Source organism: Patiria miniata, unplaced genomic scaffold (genome assembly GCF_015706575.1).
Source record: "Patiria miniata isolate m_02_andy unplaced genomic scaffold, ASM1570657v1 HiC_scaffold_7, whole genome shotgun sequence".
Lineage (NCBI taxonomy): Eukaryota > Metazoa > Echinodermata > Asteroidea > Valvatida > Asterinidae > Patiria > Patiria miniata.
Window position 1 is genome coordinate 47,092,888 of NW_024037074.1, and position 19,984 is coordinate 47,112,871.

The 19,984-nt window shown below is 38.5% G+C and overlaps 1 protein-coding gene across 1 annotated transcript in view; it reads right to left on the reverse strand.

Moving 5' to 3' along the window:
• LOC119745236 overlaps nucleotides 1-19,984 on the reverse strand; it is a 67,732-nt gene that overhangs the window by 42,712 nt on the left and 5,036 nt on the right. The window contains exons 2-5 of the mRNA XM_038221459.1: nucleotides 7,611-7,658; nucleotides 5,729-5,871; nucleotides 2,470-2,952; nucleotides 368-581 (exon numbers count right to left, since the gene is read on the reverse strand). Coding sequence (XP_038077387.1) covers nucleotides 368-581; nucleotides 2,470-2,952; nucleotides 5,729-5,871; nucleotides 7,611-7,658 — 888 coding nt within the window. The remainder of the gene's footprint in view (nucleotides 1-367; nucleotides 582-2,469; nucleotides 2,953-5,728; nucleotides 5,872-7,610; nucleotides 7,659-19,984) is intronic.

A 19,984-nucleotide genomic window follows, 5' to 3' on the forward strand; every position in this document is an offset into this window, starting at 1 on the left:
TGCGCAGCTACGTCAAGTTTCGTGAAATCGATTGTTAGTTTATTGCGTAACTGCGAAATCAATTTGGTGCGCAATTCCTACACATGACGTAAGATACGCAGTGCTTTGTAAATTAGGCTGCTGGGACTAATTTGCAATGAGCTGCTCAGCACACAAATTTTGTAAGTACAGAAATCTGCTAAGCAATATTTCCTTGCTAAGCCAAAATTTGAAATGAGCTGCTCAGCACACAAAGTTTCTAAATACAGAAATTTGCTAAGCAGTATTTCCTTGCTAAGCCAAAATTTGCAATGAGCTGCTTAGCACACAAATTTCTAAGCAGTATTTCCTTGCTAAGCCAAAATCAGTCTCTAAGACTTGGCGATACCTTCTCCCTGCTTGTTCTGATCTTGAGGCTCGGCCGCCTCCGTCTCCACGGCAACCTCATCATTGCCGACGGGCAGCTCGTTGCCGAAATCTCCGTTCCACTCCTCCATGAAGGATTCCAAGGAGTAAGACGAGCCCTCGGAAGAGGTGTCGGATTCTGAGGCCGATTCTTCCGAGGACGTCACCCAGCGATCCCGATTCTCATTGTAGAGGAGCTGGAAGATAAGAAGACGTAAGCAGTAATACGAGAGTATGGACAATGGGACAGCAGTACTACTTAGCTGGAAAATCTTTGAAACGCACACTGGCATTATAGTAGGAGTGCTGTGGCCTCGTGGTTAAGGGCACTGGATTCGTGGTCTGCGGGTAAAGCTGCAGGTTGTGGGTTGGAGTCCAGCCGGGGTCATGGTGCGTGTGCCCTTGAGCAAGGCACTTTGTCACTCATTGCTTCTCTCCACCCAGGAGTAAATGGGTACCTGTGAGGGCAGAGATGGTTATTGTGATTGAATAAGCTTGCTTGCGCTTAACAGGCTGCATCGAGCTGTATACTCCCCAGGGAGCTGAGATGGTGTTTGGAATGTTTTATTGGCCCAATGATATGGGGTAATAATAATACTGTAAGCGCTGTGCTTTAGTTTACTAGTAAGAGCATTCTCAAATGCTGATTATTATTATAGTAGCTTGCAGGGCTAGGGAGTATTTTCAAAATAGCCGACAGATTAACCCTAACCACCCCAACCCTTCAAAATCCAACGGCATGTTTTGTTGGAATCTGTTGGAATGAGTACTGCACGAGTAAACTGCTTAATATGGGGTCAGGCTTAGCACCAATAAACAGATTCCAAAAGTTTGAGTGTCGAATTTACCCTTGCTGTTGGATTTTGCAAGAGTGAGTGTAGTGTTCCTAGTAAATCACTCTAGGGGATTCAGGTTAAGAACTGATAGGAAGATTATATGAACTTTTTTCCGATGTACAGGCCAAATAATGTTTTGCTCTTTCATTTTGTTTTGCAGGGCCGCTATTATAGCGGGGAAGTAGTCAAGTCCTTCACAAGTCCATCACAAGTCCATCCCAAGTCCTCCAGTCCCAATTCAACTCACAAGCTCTTCAATTGAGCTTTTAATGACAAAGGCATTCCTTCGTTATTGATGATTCACTGTTTCTTGTGACTGGACTTTTGATGGACTTGCGATAGGCCCACCACGACCCCTTCGTGACGTTCCCTTCGCGAACGAGTTCGTGAGGAGTGTCCTTCATGCAGTCCTGATGGTTTTTCCTCATGTAAAACTTAAAGACGAGTGGGCAGCAAAATGCGGGTTTCCAACGCAGACCATCAGGAATGGATGACTTTAAATGATCAGTCATCAAGGGTCAACACTGAAAGAGACGACTTGCAAACATTGAAGATGACTTGGAGACGGAAAATAAGTTGTTTTCTTCCCCTCGAGTCATGAGTCAGGGTAGAGGACCGAGTGTTTGACTGCATTTGCCATTTGTGCAATTCAAGGAAACTTTCAGCCAAGTTTCAGCCCTTCTTTAATCACTTCGCGCCGGGTTTATATTTGCCGAAAAATTTCCAAATTTTCAGAAGGCAAAATTTCCCAGCCAACTTCTGATACACAGCCAAACGCTGCAAATACTGATGAGTGATTTCAACAGTACTTGTGCAATATTTCTTTCCGAAACTTCATATGTTTTAATACTCTAGGGTGTGCACTTAAGCGTAAATTGTAAAACAATAGGCCGCGCACAACGTCCCACACAATGGTCAGCACACAGTCCGCAACACGGACATTGTGTGTGTGTACAAAAGGCCTGAGGGACTAGCTTGTTAAGATGTCACCCGGAGGCGAGTCAAAGCCAATCCTGACGTCTTAATCTGTCGGCCGTGCCTGGGTACAAAAACAGCCAGTGCGTGTTATCACGGCCTCCGGCAGGAACTGGTTAACAAATACAATATGGGAGTCCAGATTTCCGGCAGAAATCCCAAAATGAAACTCCATGGCTTCTCCATAAAATTTCCTGGACAAATTTAGGGCTTTCCGTTACCAATTACTATAGAATCTTAAAAGTTAGAAGTTTACATTTTCCCCGCGATTTACCTGCAAGTATTCCTTGAGCAGTCGCATTTTGTACAGCCCCTTCCAATCGTTGCCCTCTCCGTACCCGCCTTCAATATCCCACGCATCCTGCGCATCAGTCGCGCCCTGGTTAGTCTCCTCCTCCAGCAGGCTCAGATACTTCTCGTAGTACAGGTTGTACAGCCGGCGCAAGTTCTCTCTTTCCTCGGCCTGCAGCTCGCGGACGACGCTCTCGTACTTGCGCTGCATCTCAGCCGCGTACTGGTTCAGGTCGTCGTCGGTCCCGAACCCGTACGTCTTCACCAACTCCTCGTAGGCCCGGTAACGCTCCTGGTATTCGTCCAGCACGGCCTGGTAGGTTTGGGCCAGGCGGTCCACGGTAGCCCACGCCTCGGCCTCTGCGTCGGTCATTGGAGATTCTGGCTGGTATCCCGGGGGTCGGAGTTCAGGGGCCACGGGGACGATACTCTGCCTGAAGGGGTCGAGGACTTCTCGAAGGGAATCCTGAAAAAAAAAAAAAAAAAAACGATGACAAACATCTGTTAACAAGTTTGAAAACATGTCCACTTCCTGTAGATTCAAGTGTTACATAAAGCTAAATTCTGTCAAATGGTTTACTATGCTTACTTGGTGCTAATTTATCCAAGAGCTTGAGAAAAAAAATTACGAGCTTACTTGGGTTGGACTCGAACCCACGAACATTCTGCTTACAAGTGCAAATGTCTTAACACCAAAAAATAAAAATACTTTTCAAAAAGGATCGCTTGTCAGGAAAATATTCAACAATCAAATTAAAAAAAATCCTTTCTGATCAGAAAGCTCACATTGAAATAAAAATTGATAATAATCTCATGAGCACATTACATCAAATATTATAATGTTTTCGTGCGACGTGCGAGATAATCTGACTTGCTAATTTGTGGGCTGCGGAGTGTGGACAACGTCCAGTGTGTGAATAGCCTGTCTGAGCCCAGGTGTCTAGAAAGCAATGAAATTAAGCCTACTGGGCATTTCATCAAGACCGAAGGCCAGTCATTAGTCTGAAGGCGTCTCGTACAACTGGTATTATTGCACTCACAAAAAGAGAAGAGTTACGTATTAATTTAGCATTTTCGAAAAATTTTCTCTTTTCTAAAATGTTTTGTTTCTGAGCATTAACAATTTTTGTTTTACATTGATGTTGAGAGGCTAAAAGGGATGAACTTATTAAAATGACTTGTTATTTGTTTGTTTGTTTGTTTGTTTATGGGGGTGTTTGTTTGTTTGTTTTTCTTTGTTTTGTTTTTCGTATTTTTTAAAGAGAGCAAACCCTCCTTCTCTGGCTGGCAATTTCAATAAGGCCAGCCCAGCAGCCAAAATAAATCAAGTGACTGTTTTTAACAGTTGAGTGCTCCCTGCCTTCAGAAAGCAGGATTGACTGGCTGTGATTGTTATGAAACCTGATATAGCTGCTTTGACAGTAAGAGATTGAAATACCAGCTGGGCCTACCAGTCACCTGCTTTTGTCTGTTGATGGAATTTGACTGTCACAGTGCCTACAAGAAATATGATCTGACTGTTGCTGACTAGCCTGTGTAAAAGGCATGGCAGGGGAACAGGATTGACTTTTTGACTGTCTCTGACTGATCTAACAAAAAGATGGTTTCAAAAAGCGACAAAGAGTGCATTACATTAGCCGGTCAATACCGCTCTTGTTAATGCATACCACGTTTTATGGATCTACGTGGACTTGCACTGCACGTATCCGCGTAAAGCTGGAAGCAAGCTGTTGACATAACACATCCATGTGTACATAAGCAACGAGATAACAGCGACACTTAAACAGAACATGTCGCCAAGTGACAATCAGTAAATTGATCATTTAAAGCGGCACTGCTGCTGTTTCGTATTAAAAAAAATTGTTTATTCTGTAAAATTATGTACACAGTTCTTAATACATTGTAAGTGGGTGATGTTCGTCCATGTTCAAGGACAAATATTTTGGGGATGGTATAACAATAACTTAAAGATCTTGTTTTCATTCATGTTTTGGAATTTGGGGTTACACAACTTTCCGTAAGTAAAAACGTTTTTCCCTAAAAAAAAAGGGGGGGGGAACACATCGTTATTAACATTCACAACACATACATGTACACACATCCAGCACTATGTACATGTTTTGTACATAGCAGATGTCATATCCTCCAAACCGTATTCTCGTCTCGTGCAACATCTTCAAAATTCACGACACAAACAGACCAAAAAAATTGTCTTCCACGCAAAAAAAAGTCTCAACTAAATCCAACACCATATGCCATTGGAAATGAGTAAGGAAGGGTAGTTGTGACTACATGACGTAAATTCTAGCATGAATGAGCGAGTGGGGTAAAAAAAAAAGATTAAGGTTGCCCGCGGCAACCGGAGGCTAATCACGCAGGAATTACTCGGCTCTGGATAGACACGGAGCAGCTTTTCTTTTCTTGTTTTTTCCTGATATTTTTTTTCTTCTGATTTTTTCTTCATCTTGAGGAAGCGCATTACGGCAACAGCTGGTGGGTATTATTGGGAAGTTGCATCTTCAAGATGCGTCGTCAACGGCAACCGAGGATGGATCCCGATTGCGAGCAAAATGAATTTTTCCAGAGAGCAGGTTTTTCGTCGTGAGATCGCAACAGTCCTTTCACTCATTTATCTCTGTCTTGCATTTTTTTCTCATCATTTTAATATGTACAATTGTACATTACATGTGCATGTACGCACAGGTAGTAAACGTATCGACTTTAGTTTGAAAATACAAAGATTAGAAAAAAGTTTGGGCTGTATATTTTTAAAGCAAACAAAAACAGTTGTTTAAGGTTTGTTCTTTCATTGTTTTCAGCAAACAGGAATTCATTTAATGTACATGCAGGTAATATTTTGAAATGTAATTAACATTATTGAAAGGACTTAGTTGTTTTAAATAATGTCTAAAATCTGGCACTGAAATAATATTTCATCTTTTAAAGTTTGGTGGGTTTTCTCAGGGGGGGGGATAAAAAAGAAAAATTTGAGGAAAATTTATAACTCTTACATTTTGGTCTGAATAGAATTATTAATGTGTCATCAGTTACAGACAACTCAAAAGTCTTTCTGAAATATGCCTGAAATTGGACAAAAAAATCAAGGAAAATTTTTTATTCAGATCCACAGATTCAAAATATGGATCCCTCATCGGTTGCGTCACCTCAGAAATTGTTATCCTGTCAGAAAAGATCATGTGACCACCCACTGATTTTTTTTTCTGTCTTCCCCGTAAACCAACCTGCGCATATTGATCTTCCCACGCGAAACCCTCGTCCAGTAGATACTGGACGACGTCCTTCAGTTGCTTCAGGCCGGCCGGGTCAAGCTTGTAGTTGGGCAGGAAGTTGGCCAAACGCTGCATGCAGGTGCCGAACAGTTGGTCTGTCACAAAAAATTTTTAAAAAATTAATAAAAACTTAGCATCCTATACTGTTATCATATTTGGGCTTTAACCCTCCTGCTATTAAAACAGTCACAGACAGCCAAAATGTCCATACACTTCCCGTGCTATACTTTTAACACAGGCTAGTCACCAGCAGTCAGATCACATGTCATGCAAGCACTGTGACTAGTCAAACTCAGTCAACAGACAGAGCAGGCAAGTAGGTCACAGCTGGCGTATCAATCAACCGGAGTCAAAGCATAGCTGTATCAAGTTACATAAACAGTCACAGCCAGTCAATCCTGCTTTATGTAGGATGGGAATTCTGAACTGTTGAAAACAGTCATCTGTTTGATTTTGACAGAAAGGACAACTTAGCACAGAATGCTAGCGGCCCAATTTCATAGAGCTGCTTAAGCAGAAAATTTGCTTAAAGGGAATATACAACATTTGCAAACATCGAAAAATAAAACTACCAAGTTTTTGCGAAATACCTTAATAGGACGTTGGTAAATGACAGTCTAAAGCATCCTGTAAAATTATGGCACCTGGTATACTGTCATTTTCAAGAAAAGTGGTATTTTTGTATCAATTTCCAACGCTGATCGGCCGATCAGCGTTGGAAACAACTGGCTTTTTTTCAAATACTGGCCCCAATTGACTATTGCACTTGTTTGCAATCGATTACAAACCTATGAACGGGTACGAGCCAGCTAGACTGGTTCCCTGACCTTACAATTCCCCAATGTATGTAAACTGCTCTGTTTCTTCTTATATGGAGTCAGGGAACCAGACTACAGGTAAATGATCGTTTTTCTTGGTTTTTATAGCATTTTCGAACCCAAAACCTCCAAAAAGTCAGTGTAACTATATTTGCTTTATATTTCCAATCCCCCAATTCCATCCATTTCTGAAAATTACAGCAAAAGCAAATGATGTATATTCCCTTTAAGCATGAAAAAACATTGCTTAGTAAAATTAGGTTACCGGCCAAAACTCCAAGTGATGTACATTGCTTGTGACTGGTATTTAGCTGTTGTTTACTTAGCATAACAATCGCATGGAGTTTTGGCCGGTAACCTGATTTTATTAAGCAAGACTTTTTTGTGCTTAAGCAAATTTTGTGCTTAAGCAGCTCTATGAAATTGGCCCCTGATCATATACAAATGTAGAAAGGGCAATTCCATGGGAAAGTGGACAATTTTCACAGGATTTGGGAAGACGTTTTCCTGTAAAGGTCAGAAAAATCTTGAAAAAACATCCTGATAGCTTGTGGCAGACCTGGGAGAGTTAGAGTTGTAATGTGATTTAGAATAAATTCTTCAAACGAATTTACTGGCTGTTTGCAATGGAAGCCAGCAGTGTACATGATGACATGCATTCAGACAACTATTGACAACATTTATTACATTTTGCCGCTGGGTGATTAATGTTCATGCAGAGGATGATTGAATCCATTGTGAGGTTGCCTCCGGCAATGTGGAAACTGTTTGAACGGACCCATTCATGCTTGATCATTTCATTATGAAAAAAACTCTGCACTTCGCCAACTATGGCTTTGTCCACACATTTCTCCTGCCGCCAAAGGCTTATGAGCTGTAACGGACCGTGACACTCATCAACTGCTCCCAGTGACAGGATACCGAGGCACTGAAAGCAATTAACACACAAAAATGGTCATCAATTGTGATAAACCATCCTGCTCAAGGACACTAATTCACGGCCATGGCGGACCTACCTTCTGCACACACTTCATCTTCGTCGCACACTGGGCTGAAGCGACACCCTGTGAAACAAAAAATAATAAAGAGAAACTGACATTAAGTCCAGTTGATCGGAAAACTAGTATTTGTCGACGGTAATTTTTGTGTCAAGGGCGGTTCATTGTCTCCATCCTTAGCAGCTTAAAGATATTGTCCATCATTTGTAATTTGTGCATTTTGTTCGTTTGAAGCAACAAAAGTGTTCAAAATCTAATGAAGGATACTGAACAACTAACTTGATGAAGTTTCAGCTAAGCTTCAGCTGTATATTCCGAGAAAAACAGCATTCTAGGATCTCAATTTCAAATCAAAAGTTACTGAATCATGTTTTGAATTGTTTTGAATTGCAGCTATACGCGATGTCGGGCAGCGATCCGACGAATTATAGCAATCGCGCGCGCGTGTGCGTCGTGCCAATGCTTGCGCACGCTTCGCCGAATAACAAAACGAACTACTAATTTAAATTTTCATACGGTGCGTCTTAAGACGCACCGTTGGAAAGGCCTTCTTTCGTTGATTACTTCAAAATGACAGCTTCCCAGAATGAACAATTTCACAGGGAGTTTAGTCCCCTTACTATCTTTCAACCAAGTTTGTTTTTCAACAATAATTACGCCAGTTACTTTTCGGATGGCTGCAAATGATGGACTATAGCTTTAAAGCCCTTAACAGTTATAAAACACTTACTGCATAATACTCCAGCAACCCATATTGATTCGCCGATGCAAATTTCAACTGACACGCTCTGCGTGCAACTTTTGACCGGTGCGGCACGCAGTTGCAGCTGGCAGTTTCGAATATCCGAATGTTCAGTCGAAAGCAGTTTCAAGTAATCGAATACTAAATTATTCGGAAGTGGACAACCCTAACCTATGACCTTAAACCTGACTGAATAAAGATGTACAGAGGAGTCTTGCATGTGAAGGCTAATTGAAAATTTGCTGTTACGCTGGTTATGTTTGTTTTTGGGTTTTTTTAACAAGGACACACACTGTCATATATCCATATATCCAAAAATGAAAAATGGCTGTTCCAAACAAAAATATATTTAAAGGTTCCGGTAGAGTAGATCATTTGCAAATATCCAAAAAGTAACTGACAAAATTATTGTTGAAAAGCTTACTTGGTTTAAAGATAGTAATGGCACTAAACTCCCTGTGAAATTATTCTTTCTGGCATGCTGTCATTTTGAAGAAAACAACACAAGGAAGGCCATTTCCAAAGATGAGCCAAGTGGCGCCTTTTTGGAAATTTCTTTTAGTAGTTGGTTTGTAGTTCATGAATGGGGTGGGCGCAAAAGCGTTGACATGACGCATGCGTGTGCGGTTGCTTTTATTTGTCAGTTCAGTGCGTGACATCGCACACATGTACCGGTAGGATCAGCTGAATGAGAATGTGTCCCATATGCCGATTTCAAAATATGACTGGGCATTTTTTAAATTGTAACTGAGATCCTGGAATATTGTTTTCTCATAATATACAGCATTCACAGAGCTTAAACTTCATCAGGTTAGTTGTTATATAAGCACCGGTCTTTAGGTTTTGAGCACTTTTGTTGCTGAACATACGAAAAAAATGCACAAATGACAAATGATCTACATACCTTCATGACCTTTTAACAAAATGGAATATTTTTTATACTGTATACATGTAAATGTGGACACGGCAGAGAGCAAATTGAGACACAAACATGTATGTACACTGCTTGGACAAAATCAGCGGTCATATTGTTGACTGTTAGATTTTTTTTTCCTAATTCCGAACGCAGTTTAAGGACCAAATTTAACTGAACACGTCCGGTTTTGTTCGGACATTTTTCAACATATTTATTTATCTGAAAATGTCTGATGACCGCCCACTGTTTAAACTTACATGTGGGTGGCGTACTGTAGGGCGTCAGTCGTTTGTCTACAATAACAAATCCCACACTGACGCAGGCAAGATTCAAATAGTGGCAAAATTATATGACCGCTGTCAAACGCTGATTGCAAAAACACAATCCACCTTGTAATGGGTTGGACAATATTGTGCATGTACCGTGTAAGTATGGTAATTACATAGCAGATCTGGCATTGTCTCCTTAGTTCTTGTGTCACGCATGAGATACAAGGTAATTACTGGGCTGTCAACTACAGCATGCAACAACAACAACAAAATATAACCCAAAAAAAACTCAAACAAAATTGCAAGTCTTTTGCCAGTATACGAATTGGACTTGTGTTCGCATACGATAGGTGACTACGTACATTGTACATTGTACACATGTAATACATGTGTGACTTGTTCCAAGGTCTGCCAATGTCAGTGAATTACAGTACTCTGATGAAATATTTAAACGTGTGTCAAGCAAATGCATGAATATGTAATTAATTACTGAAATAATTCATGTCAGTAAAATGGGATGTTGGGTTAATTGTCGCAGTGCAATATTGGTCATGCACATTTTGTACAGTTATGATGTGGGATATTGCTCGATTCTCAAAGGCCATTTTTCACTTGAGAGAGCCCCCCTCCCCTCCAAATCCTGGCAGCAACCTCTCTAAATGCGCACTTGATGCCTGATCAAGTTTGGTTAATTTCACAGTGAAATATTATTCATGTATGACGATGGACATTGTTTTTTCGCAAATAAGGCCATTTTTTTACTTGAGAGAGCACTAGTCAATACAAATTATAATACATACTGTGCGCAATTTCATAATTATTAAATGCAATTGTGTCCTTCCTTTTTCCAGTGACTTCCCCCGTCCCCCCATGAAAATGGAAAGAAAGGAAAAAACCCGGACAAAGAAACGCACCCTTTTAACTTGAATGTTTTAATTTGTGTTGTCCTTTTTTTATAGTCTATTTTACCAGGGTAACCCCATCAGCTATCAAAGAACTGTTCTCCCTGGGTGCGTACCGATAGGTCTCTCCAGGGACCTTGTCAATGACTATAATAAATGTCTAAAAATGCACTTTGTTCTTTTCCCTTCCACCCCCCCCCCCCCCCCTTAAAGAATGAGAAATTAAAAAAAAAATTAAACACACACGAAGAAACGCACCCTTTTAACTTTCCGATTTGTTTGCATCGCTTCAAGCATCCCCTTTTCAATAACTATAAAAAAAACGTCTAAGCGTTTGAAAGACGTTCCAAAAATCACACAAAAGAACACACTCTTTTTTTTAAATGCACTTATTTTTTGTACCTCTGTCCTTTTCAAGAACTTTTAAAAACATCTGGGTACTTACATTAATGCCTGCCACAAAAAAACCCCTGAAAATTGAAAGAAATTCCAAAAATCACACAATGAAACACACCTTTTTAGCTTTGCGATATTTTTGTGTACCGCTGTCCTTATCAATAACTTTTCCAAATGTCGGAGTGCATTTGTGCACCCCCTCCAAAAAAAATAATACCCTGATAGTAATTCCAAAAATCGCACAAAAGAAACACACCTTTTTTAACTTGGTGATTTTGTTGTATCGCGGCCCTATTCATTTATGTAACTATAAAAAATAAAAAATTGAGAGCGTTTTGTGAATGAAGTCCGTTACGCAAGTCCGCGCTCTAAAATCTCTATTATTATTCACCAACAAACTAAATCCATTGTAAAATCAACCGTTGAAATGAATCTCAAACACGAGTAAAAAAAAAAAAACGACGTCCTTCCCCCGAGGTACAGGGACCAAATAACAGGAAAAATGCTCTCATGTTTCATTCTGTCCCCAAAACAAAACCAACATATGGCTTGAAAAATAGTCCTCTAAAACTAACAAAAAAACGACGATGTCAAAAGAAACAAAACCGACACGAAGAAATTCTGTCAGTGCTTTTAACGCCCACATGTTGTATACACCCACACACAGGCATTGTATTGACTCAATGCTAGCATCGTGTCCGTGGAAGGTCAGAAATATAGCCGGCGTAGTTGACGACACTTGTATTCCGAGTAGGGCATACAATAGAGGGATTTCGCCAGCGCGGAGATAATTTCAACATCCATTTACACGCTACTGACGCAAATGTGACAAGGGAGCGTTGGGGGGGGGGGGGGGATAGGAATGCATGTAGGTTGCATTGGATTGCCAGAAATGATAATGTCTGTCAGGATTATATATAATTTTTTACTTACTGCAGACAATTGCACGGATGACTGCATGTTGTTGTGGAAGAAGATTTATCAATGGTTTTTTCCTCAAATTTAGGCTGGAGAAATTCACAGTCTGGTATGTTGCAGATGATACTTAATAATTCATAAGGTTTCATTTAAGCAAAAATGTACATGAAATGTACGATGTGATGAATCAGCGGATGTATGACATAAACATGTACAAGTATTTGGAAAAAATTTGAAATTTTACGGTTTCTACTTGTAGTCATATTTTTTATATTTACAAACATTTAAATTTCTGACAGATACATGTATGGATACATGTACATGTACATGTATGTGTACACATGTTGTGAACAAGTACATTGTACATGTACATGGACATGGACATGTACATGTGGATGTTGAGCACTGAACATGTTAAAAACCTCTGTATTTTCAAAATTTACATGTAGCTGAACCACATGTTGGAATTTTGATCAAGTAGAGGTTAATGTACATATGACTACCGTACATGTACGGTATGTACATTTTCTCATGCATACCAGTTAAACCTGCTCATTTTTTAATGGCCAAACAAGACAAATTATCACACCAAGTGTCATTCATTTCACACATGCCCAATTGAGTACATTTTAACCAAGATCATCTTGCATTTATAACATGTATAATTCGACAACATAAGGACGCATGTCAATACACCTTCACAGGGCAAGCCGCAAATTTCTCTGACCGCGGCTCGGACGAGAGAAAGGAAATAATTAGTGAGCGGCACGCTGTGTCTTCAGCTGCTGTGACCCAGGGGAGACATGAGAGAGCACAGGGGCGAACACACAGGGGTGCGCAGGGGGGCGCAGTGTGTTACCCAATTAATAAGGGGGACGAGGAATATTAATTTGGGACTCAAACTCAATTTGTGTCAAGAGTAGGCTGAATATGGGGAAAGCAGGACTGTTATTGTCAGATTTAAGGTTCCAGAAAAATTCATTTTTGGCAAGTTTCAAAAAAGGTTTGTTTTTTTTTCTGTAGGGTAATTTGAAGCATGCAAGGTAAGGCCAAAAAAAAAATACTCGGTCTCTGGTCAGCGCGTGCGTCGATTTTAATCATGCGCGTCAACCTTCTTTTTTTTTCAAATTAACACGGAAGCTACAACAGCGCCCTCTATTGCTGCGCCTCCTCAAATTTTTGTACCAAGGAGCACCAAGGAATGGGGAAATTGCACCAAGGCAAATGATAAAGGGCACCAAGGCAAATTATGGAGGACACCAATGTATAATGAGGACACAAAGAAAGCAAAATAGTACCCACCTTGTCTGTACAATACAAGCTTGAAAAAAAAAAAAAAAACGCGTCGCCGCATCAATTCCGGAACTTCGGTCTGACCAGAGACCTACTATTTTTTTTTTGGTCTTACTTTCATTATTATTAGTACTCTCAAAATTTGGCTACCGTCTTCAGAGATTGCACAATTTGCGATAATCATGATAATACGGTATGTGTGCAGGGATGCACATGTACATGTACATACATGTACATGTGTATGTACATGTACATTACATGTACAGTGTGCGTAAGTATTTATCATGCACAGTACATGTACCGGTACCATACATGTACATGTACATGTACGACGTATGAGTATTTGTGTGGAAAATTAATGGTGTGCTTTAACAGAAGAATACACATGTATGTAGGTCAATTGCAGGCACGATCATTACTGTCTTTCAATTATTAATGAGTTTCTACACAAATAAACTGAATAAAAAATATTAACCTGCCACCGTTCACGATGCCTTTGAAGAGTGTGTTGCGCATTGCACACGTACATGTACATTGTGAGACAAACAAAAAATCTTGCACCTTGCGTTTACTGTACACCGTGTATTATATATGGTAGATCAAAATGATCAAATTGACCTGTCCGTTTATATTTGTGGTCAAACTGTTCTTCGTTTAAAAAAAAAAAAAAACATCTGTAAAAAACAAACTTTACTTTTCCAATTTATTACAATTAATGCACAATAGGCCCTACAGTTCCACAACCAATTTATTCTCTACTCCACTGTAATTAACCATGGTAACGCTTCAGAAACTTCCGGCAACGATCTTAGTACTACAAGAAACAAAATTGTTGACAGCAAGACATGGATGCTTAGCGATAACAAAATGCCCAGAGTTATATTGAGTTGCACGAAAACTACGGCAATCTACCGGTAAGTCCATATCATTGATCTTAATTTACATTTATGACACAGACAAGTGCACGCATATTTGTGAGTACGGTACATGTACATCAAACTAAATTAGTCTTCAGGGCATTTTTGTCAGGTTTTTTGGGTTTTTTTTTTTACAATCCATGTACACTTAAGACTCAGAGCATTATACTGCACTCAGCTCTGAATTAAGTTTGACATTCTGATGAAAATGGACATTATGTGGGTGAAAATTGACGTTGATGGCTTAATAGTGGGGTTTTTTTATGCAAGGATTGTGGAACAGGCCAATAACCCCCAACAACCACCTGTCTTTCCAATACAGCAATCTTATAAAATTTATCGGATTTATTACAATTTCAACTGCAAAATACCAGTACACACGGCAATTTATTTTTTTAAATATAAAAAAAAAAATTAAATAAGCGTAATTAGTCAAACTTGTGCGTCATCAGACTCAACACTGAGAGGCAACAACCAAAAAATAAATTCTGTCTCCCCGTACAAATTTTAAAAAAAAAAGTGAAGAAATCTCAGTATTTCTGGGATTAAATGTCCCAAACATTCATGTTTGTAATGTCGCCTACCCGGTATGTACATTTGTGACGTGGTACATCCAAACCAGGCAGAATTGGGCCGAGCTATGGAGAAACAGTTGCTTAAGGGCAATTCTTTGGTAACGGAATTACGGAATTTTGTCACTTTGTCAAGGATTATTCTTTCCCAAGAAAATATGTTCAATGCTAGGCAACTAATCTAAACATGGAAAGGGAGCCAAGACCCAGTAGAATTGATTGACCGCTAAAGAAACAAAAATCCCACAAGATTACCCTTTTAGGGGCGGAGCTTAATATCGGTAACGGAATTACGGACGGAGGACAAGCATATTTGAGTTCTCGCATAAATTAATAAAACTCTCTGAAGTTTGGAAATTTTAAAATTGGACACTACCTGTTATTTGTAGAGTTCAGGGGTGTTGTTAACTACAATGCATAACAAAGTTGAAAAAATAATCACTCTTTTCATAATTTGCATTTTAATCACGGTAACGGAATTACGCCTGGGCGGTAACGGAATTACGCCATAGGTTTACATGTAATAGGTAAATGCAATACATTAACATTGAATTCAACATAAACTCATCACAATACAAATTTTAGAAGTATATAAAATGCCACAAGGGGAAAGCTCAGTGAAAATAAGCAGATCAAAATGTAAATGTAGGCCTAAACATGTATGGGCTTCATTTTTTAGGTCAAAGGTCAAGGTCAAATGAAAGCAGTCTGGTGATGGCTGCATTGCCAGTTAGCAATGTATATTTATTTTTTAACGAAAATCAAATTTTACTATGAACAATTGTATCGTATAATTTCACTAGTTTATCGTGGAAAATACAATAAAACTGTACTGGTTGGCATCTCTGAGCAAGAGAAGATGTTAAGTTATGCCAAGTAGAAGTACAAGTACAGTCTGGTACTCAACTCTCATATCCTTGTTGTGGAATATATTTTCTCTGGGTCCCAGACAACGGCTTTGGCAACATACATGTATTTAAAGGGAATGTACATCATTGGCTTTTGCTGTAATTTTTCAGAAATGAACTATTTGAGGGGTTAGTATAATAGATCAAATATTGTTACACTGACATGTTTGAAGTTTTGCGTTCGAAAATGCTGGAAAACCAAGAAAAACAAAACTTTTCAAGTAGTCTGGTTCCTTGACTCCACTAAAGGTAAAATGGATCAATTTATAGATGCTGGAAAAGTGGAAGGTAAGGGAACCAGACTAGCTGGCCTGCACCCGTTCATGAACATGTAACAAATAGGTGTAGCAAACAAAATTTGGACTGGAAAGAGTGTAAAGTTGAAGCAATATAGTTGAAAAATAGTTAGGATTTTCCAACGGTGGTCGGCCGACCACCGTTGGAATTGTATACAAAAATATCATTTTTTTGAATATTACTTCACACCAGGTGCCATAATTTTACAGAATGCTTTAGACTGTCATTTACCAACATCCTACAGTGTAGTAAGGTATTTTGTAAAAACTTAGTAGTTTTATTTTCTGACGTTTGCAAATGTTGTATATTCCCTTTAAGTAACCAAACAACTATTAGCATTTTTTAAATAGTAAAAAAGAAAAAGTAAAAGTAAAAAAATCAATGGAACACCTGATTATTTTTAATTGTATAATAGCAAATTAAAGAGGGAAATGATTTAACAAGTAATTTAGTATTTAAAGTTATTGTCCAAGGTTTACATGCAAATCTCCTATTTAATATGTCATGTACATAATCTGGGGGAAGTGTGCATACTTTGTGCATGCGTAATTCCGTTACCGTAATTCCGTTACCATTTCGTAATTCCGTTACCACTTGGAAAAATGCCAAGAAATTACTATTTTAAAGTTTTTATTTTTCATTTATGTTTATAGTAGGGTCTTTTCTCAACACAAATGATTTGTAGAAAAAAAACAAGACAATTTGTGAAATAAGTAACTTTCGCCATTTTTTCGGTAACGGAATTACGTGCTAATTTTGACATTTTTAAATGAAGGCCTACACTATATATATATATATATTTAGATTTTTAATTTTTTTTTTAATGACCCTGAGTAATGTTAGTAACTTGTAACATCATAAAATACATCAAATCTTTTCTCTATAATTCAGAAAGTAATACATACACAAAATTTTATTTTTTTACCAAATCTGAACGTTTTTAATCATAAATTGCAAAAATCACTGTTTTTACCAGAAATATGTATTTTTTTTTTAATTTCGTTTTTTGAACTGAATTCCCCATTTAATTGAGGTCTGGAAAAAGTACGAAAAAGGTTTAATATGTCAATATTTATTTTTGACATTTTTTGCTCTCCCATGGAGAATTGCCCTTAACAACATGCTGTATGATTTTCAGCGATTTTGAGATTTTTGAAATTTGTGACGCTACACAAATGTATTTTTTTGAAATGTTCAGTAAAAGTTTCAAACTGAAATTTCATCAACAAAGCATTTTATTAATCATTACAATAAAAAATGACAATTTGTTCAAGATTTTGCTCTGAAATGATGCAAAATTAGCGTGACTTTTCGGACAGTCCGATTTCAAAATTTAACAACTTTGCTATGGAATATCTAATTTCAGAAAACAAAGCGGCGTTTAAAAGAGCACTGCTCTTTTAATATTGCAATAACTCAAAATTGACTTCTAGCTCAAAAGTGCCTGATTTTGACATACATTTGTACCACGTGACGTCACATTTTTTGTGTTGGGGCGCACCAAATGTATCTTCATAATTATTCTATCACTAACGGCATTGCCTGAAGAAAAATGCACACTTCGAATTTTAATAAACGGTAACAAAAGATTTAGCACTGCGATTTCAAAATTAAAAAGCCAAATTAAGACACTGTTCAAATAGAGTCCACATGTGCAAAGGAAACACTATACAATTCTTTGAATTCATGCGTAAAAAACTGCTCAATACATTATGTATGTATTTCCCCTTTAGTTTTGGAGAACTTATTAACTAGTACATGCGAGGACGAGTGGCCAGTACAACACGATGAAGCTTGTTTACAGTCGGTGGAAAATTCAAAATGAGGGACAAATGGGATTGACTCGAGACTGCCACACAATGGCGAATTTCAGACTATGGTGAAAAATACTGATGATGGATGGTAACTTTGTAATCAGAATAATGGCTTTTATGAAAGTGTACAAGGACGCTGGGGGGGGGGGGCAAGTCAAGTTGTGAAGGAAATTTACAATTGGAATTTCCGTTAGAATTAGCTTTCAGAGGTTTGAATTCAAACGTCATGAAGGAGATTTCTCACGACTAAATTATTATAATGTTGTTTTCAAGTGTTTTTTTTATGAATATATCTTAAAATTCATCATTTTTATGATGGATCAGAATTTGATCTTCAGCATATTTTCCAGGTTGTTTTTTTGTGTGGGGGGATGTTTGTTTTTGTTTGAACTGCCATATCTTATATTTACATGTTGTAAATTTCTGTGTACTTGATGTTGGTTTGGATAATACCGGTAGTTACATGTCAGCATGTTGGTGATTTTTTTTTTTTTTTGAGTTTGTACTATTTGGAAAGTTTCCTAAATTGAAGTGGTAGGATTTAAATCCAATTTTATGAAAATTTGTTTCGAATTCCACTATTCGGTTTCGAATTTGGAAACTGGATATTGGACACAAACCTTAAAAAATTTAAGCCTTCAATTTTTTTTGACGCAGGCTAAAGAAAAAAACTGGAACATCCCCCAATTTGCTCCATGGTCTCTGATTGTAACTGCATTCACTCGCTAGTGGTCTTCTTGCTATAATAGCCTGCCCATTCGACTCATCAGAGAGTTCCCTTCCATTTTTATTTTTTCAACGTTACAGCTTTGGAGTGTTTTTGTAAAGGCCCAGTGGTCACTGAATCCTGCAAACTATACCCAGTCATTGGGCATGTTGGGAGGGCATTTCCTACGGCACCTCACTTGCCACTTTTTGTTGACATGACTGTGAGCTGAATGGGAATTCTGGTGAATTCAGATAACTGTTATTCAGTTTAAAAAAGAAGTTGGATAACCGGATTTTGAAATCTCCGATTTCTCCCACCACTAAATTGCCCTCAGAATTATTTTTTTGCCAATTTATCTGGATATCAGTCACATATGGAGACCATGTTCTGTTCTATTGATCCCTTTGCTTTCTTCTTTGAATAAAATTTACCAAATTTATTCTCAAATGTTGAAATGTCTTTACCCTTCAGCTGCTGTTTATAAATACAATTAAATGAGAAGAAGCAGTCACAATCAAAGAGAAGGCAACACATTTCATCCTCACCAACCGATCGTCCTTGATTTGTGCCATATTGGGGTTAATTTTTAACGCACACTTCTCCACTCTTATTTGCCGAGCGCAACCGAATGACATCAATACTTTTCTTCTCGTATTCCACAGTCCCCCGTTTTCAGCAGTGGGCGTATTTAATGTGATTTCGTGGGTCATTATTCAACCACCAGAAACCCGCCACGGTAAAGGGCAGGGCGCGCTATCGTAAGTTCATCGGCAGTTTTGACTAGAGGGGACTAGTCAGATGCTTCCAGTCAAAGCGATTTTTTTTATCAAATTTAGTCTGGATTGCGTTAGACTACCTATGCTCGAGTTTTCACACTGGCTTACCGTCTCGAGTTGATCTGTCACTGCGTGGCCGGTTTTAAAATGACAACCGATATATTTCAATGTCATTATTTCCTTGCTACATGTGTTGCTGTAAGTGTTAAATTTTGTCCACTAAATTGGCCTACTGGTTTAGGTGACAACAGAGTGAAGCATTACAAAGATCCAATTAATTAAACAATACCTCCTAAATAGAATTAAATGATGGTCGGCCGACCATCGCTGGAACGTGATACAAAAACTCCACTTTTCTTGAAAATGACAGCACACCAGGTGCCATGATTTCACAGGATGCTTGAGACTATTATTCACTTACAGTCAAGTAAGGTACGGTATTTCATACAAATTTAGTAGTTTTTTGATGTTTGCAATTTTTTTTTGCATAGGCCCTATACATGTACCTTCAACTCAAATTTTACAATGTTTTCTCCATCAATCCTGTGCAATAATAGTTCAAACATTTGTGGAGAAGCACATGTACATGTAGATATATCTGTTCAGAAAAAAATTATTCATAGTAGGTTATGGATGCTTGTACATGTACTTCAATTTCTGGAAGATGAATGGGATAGCACTTTTGTGCACTTGATGAAATTGTGTTGGATCTCCTTACAATCCGCAGGAGACTCAGGGAAAGAGATTCAGTTACTGGTCATCAATGCTCAGTCAAGTGCAGAAGATGAGGCAAAGACTGTACAGGTGGATGCAACGCGATGTTGATTATGCAAATTTATGCTAATACAGTGCCGCGATTAATTCTGCGTGTTTAATCAGGCTTAAGATCTGAGCTTAAATATCAACGGAACAATTAAAACCCACAAAAGGATGAGTAACGAGCAAGAAGACAGCTGACGGGAT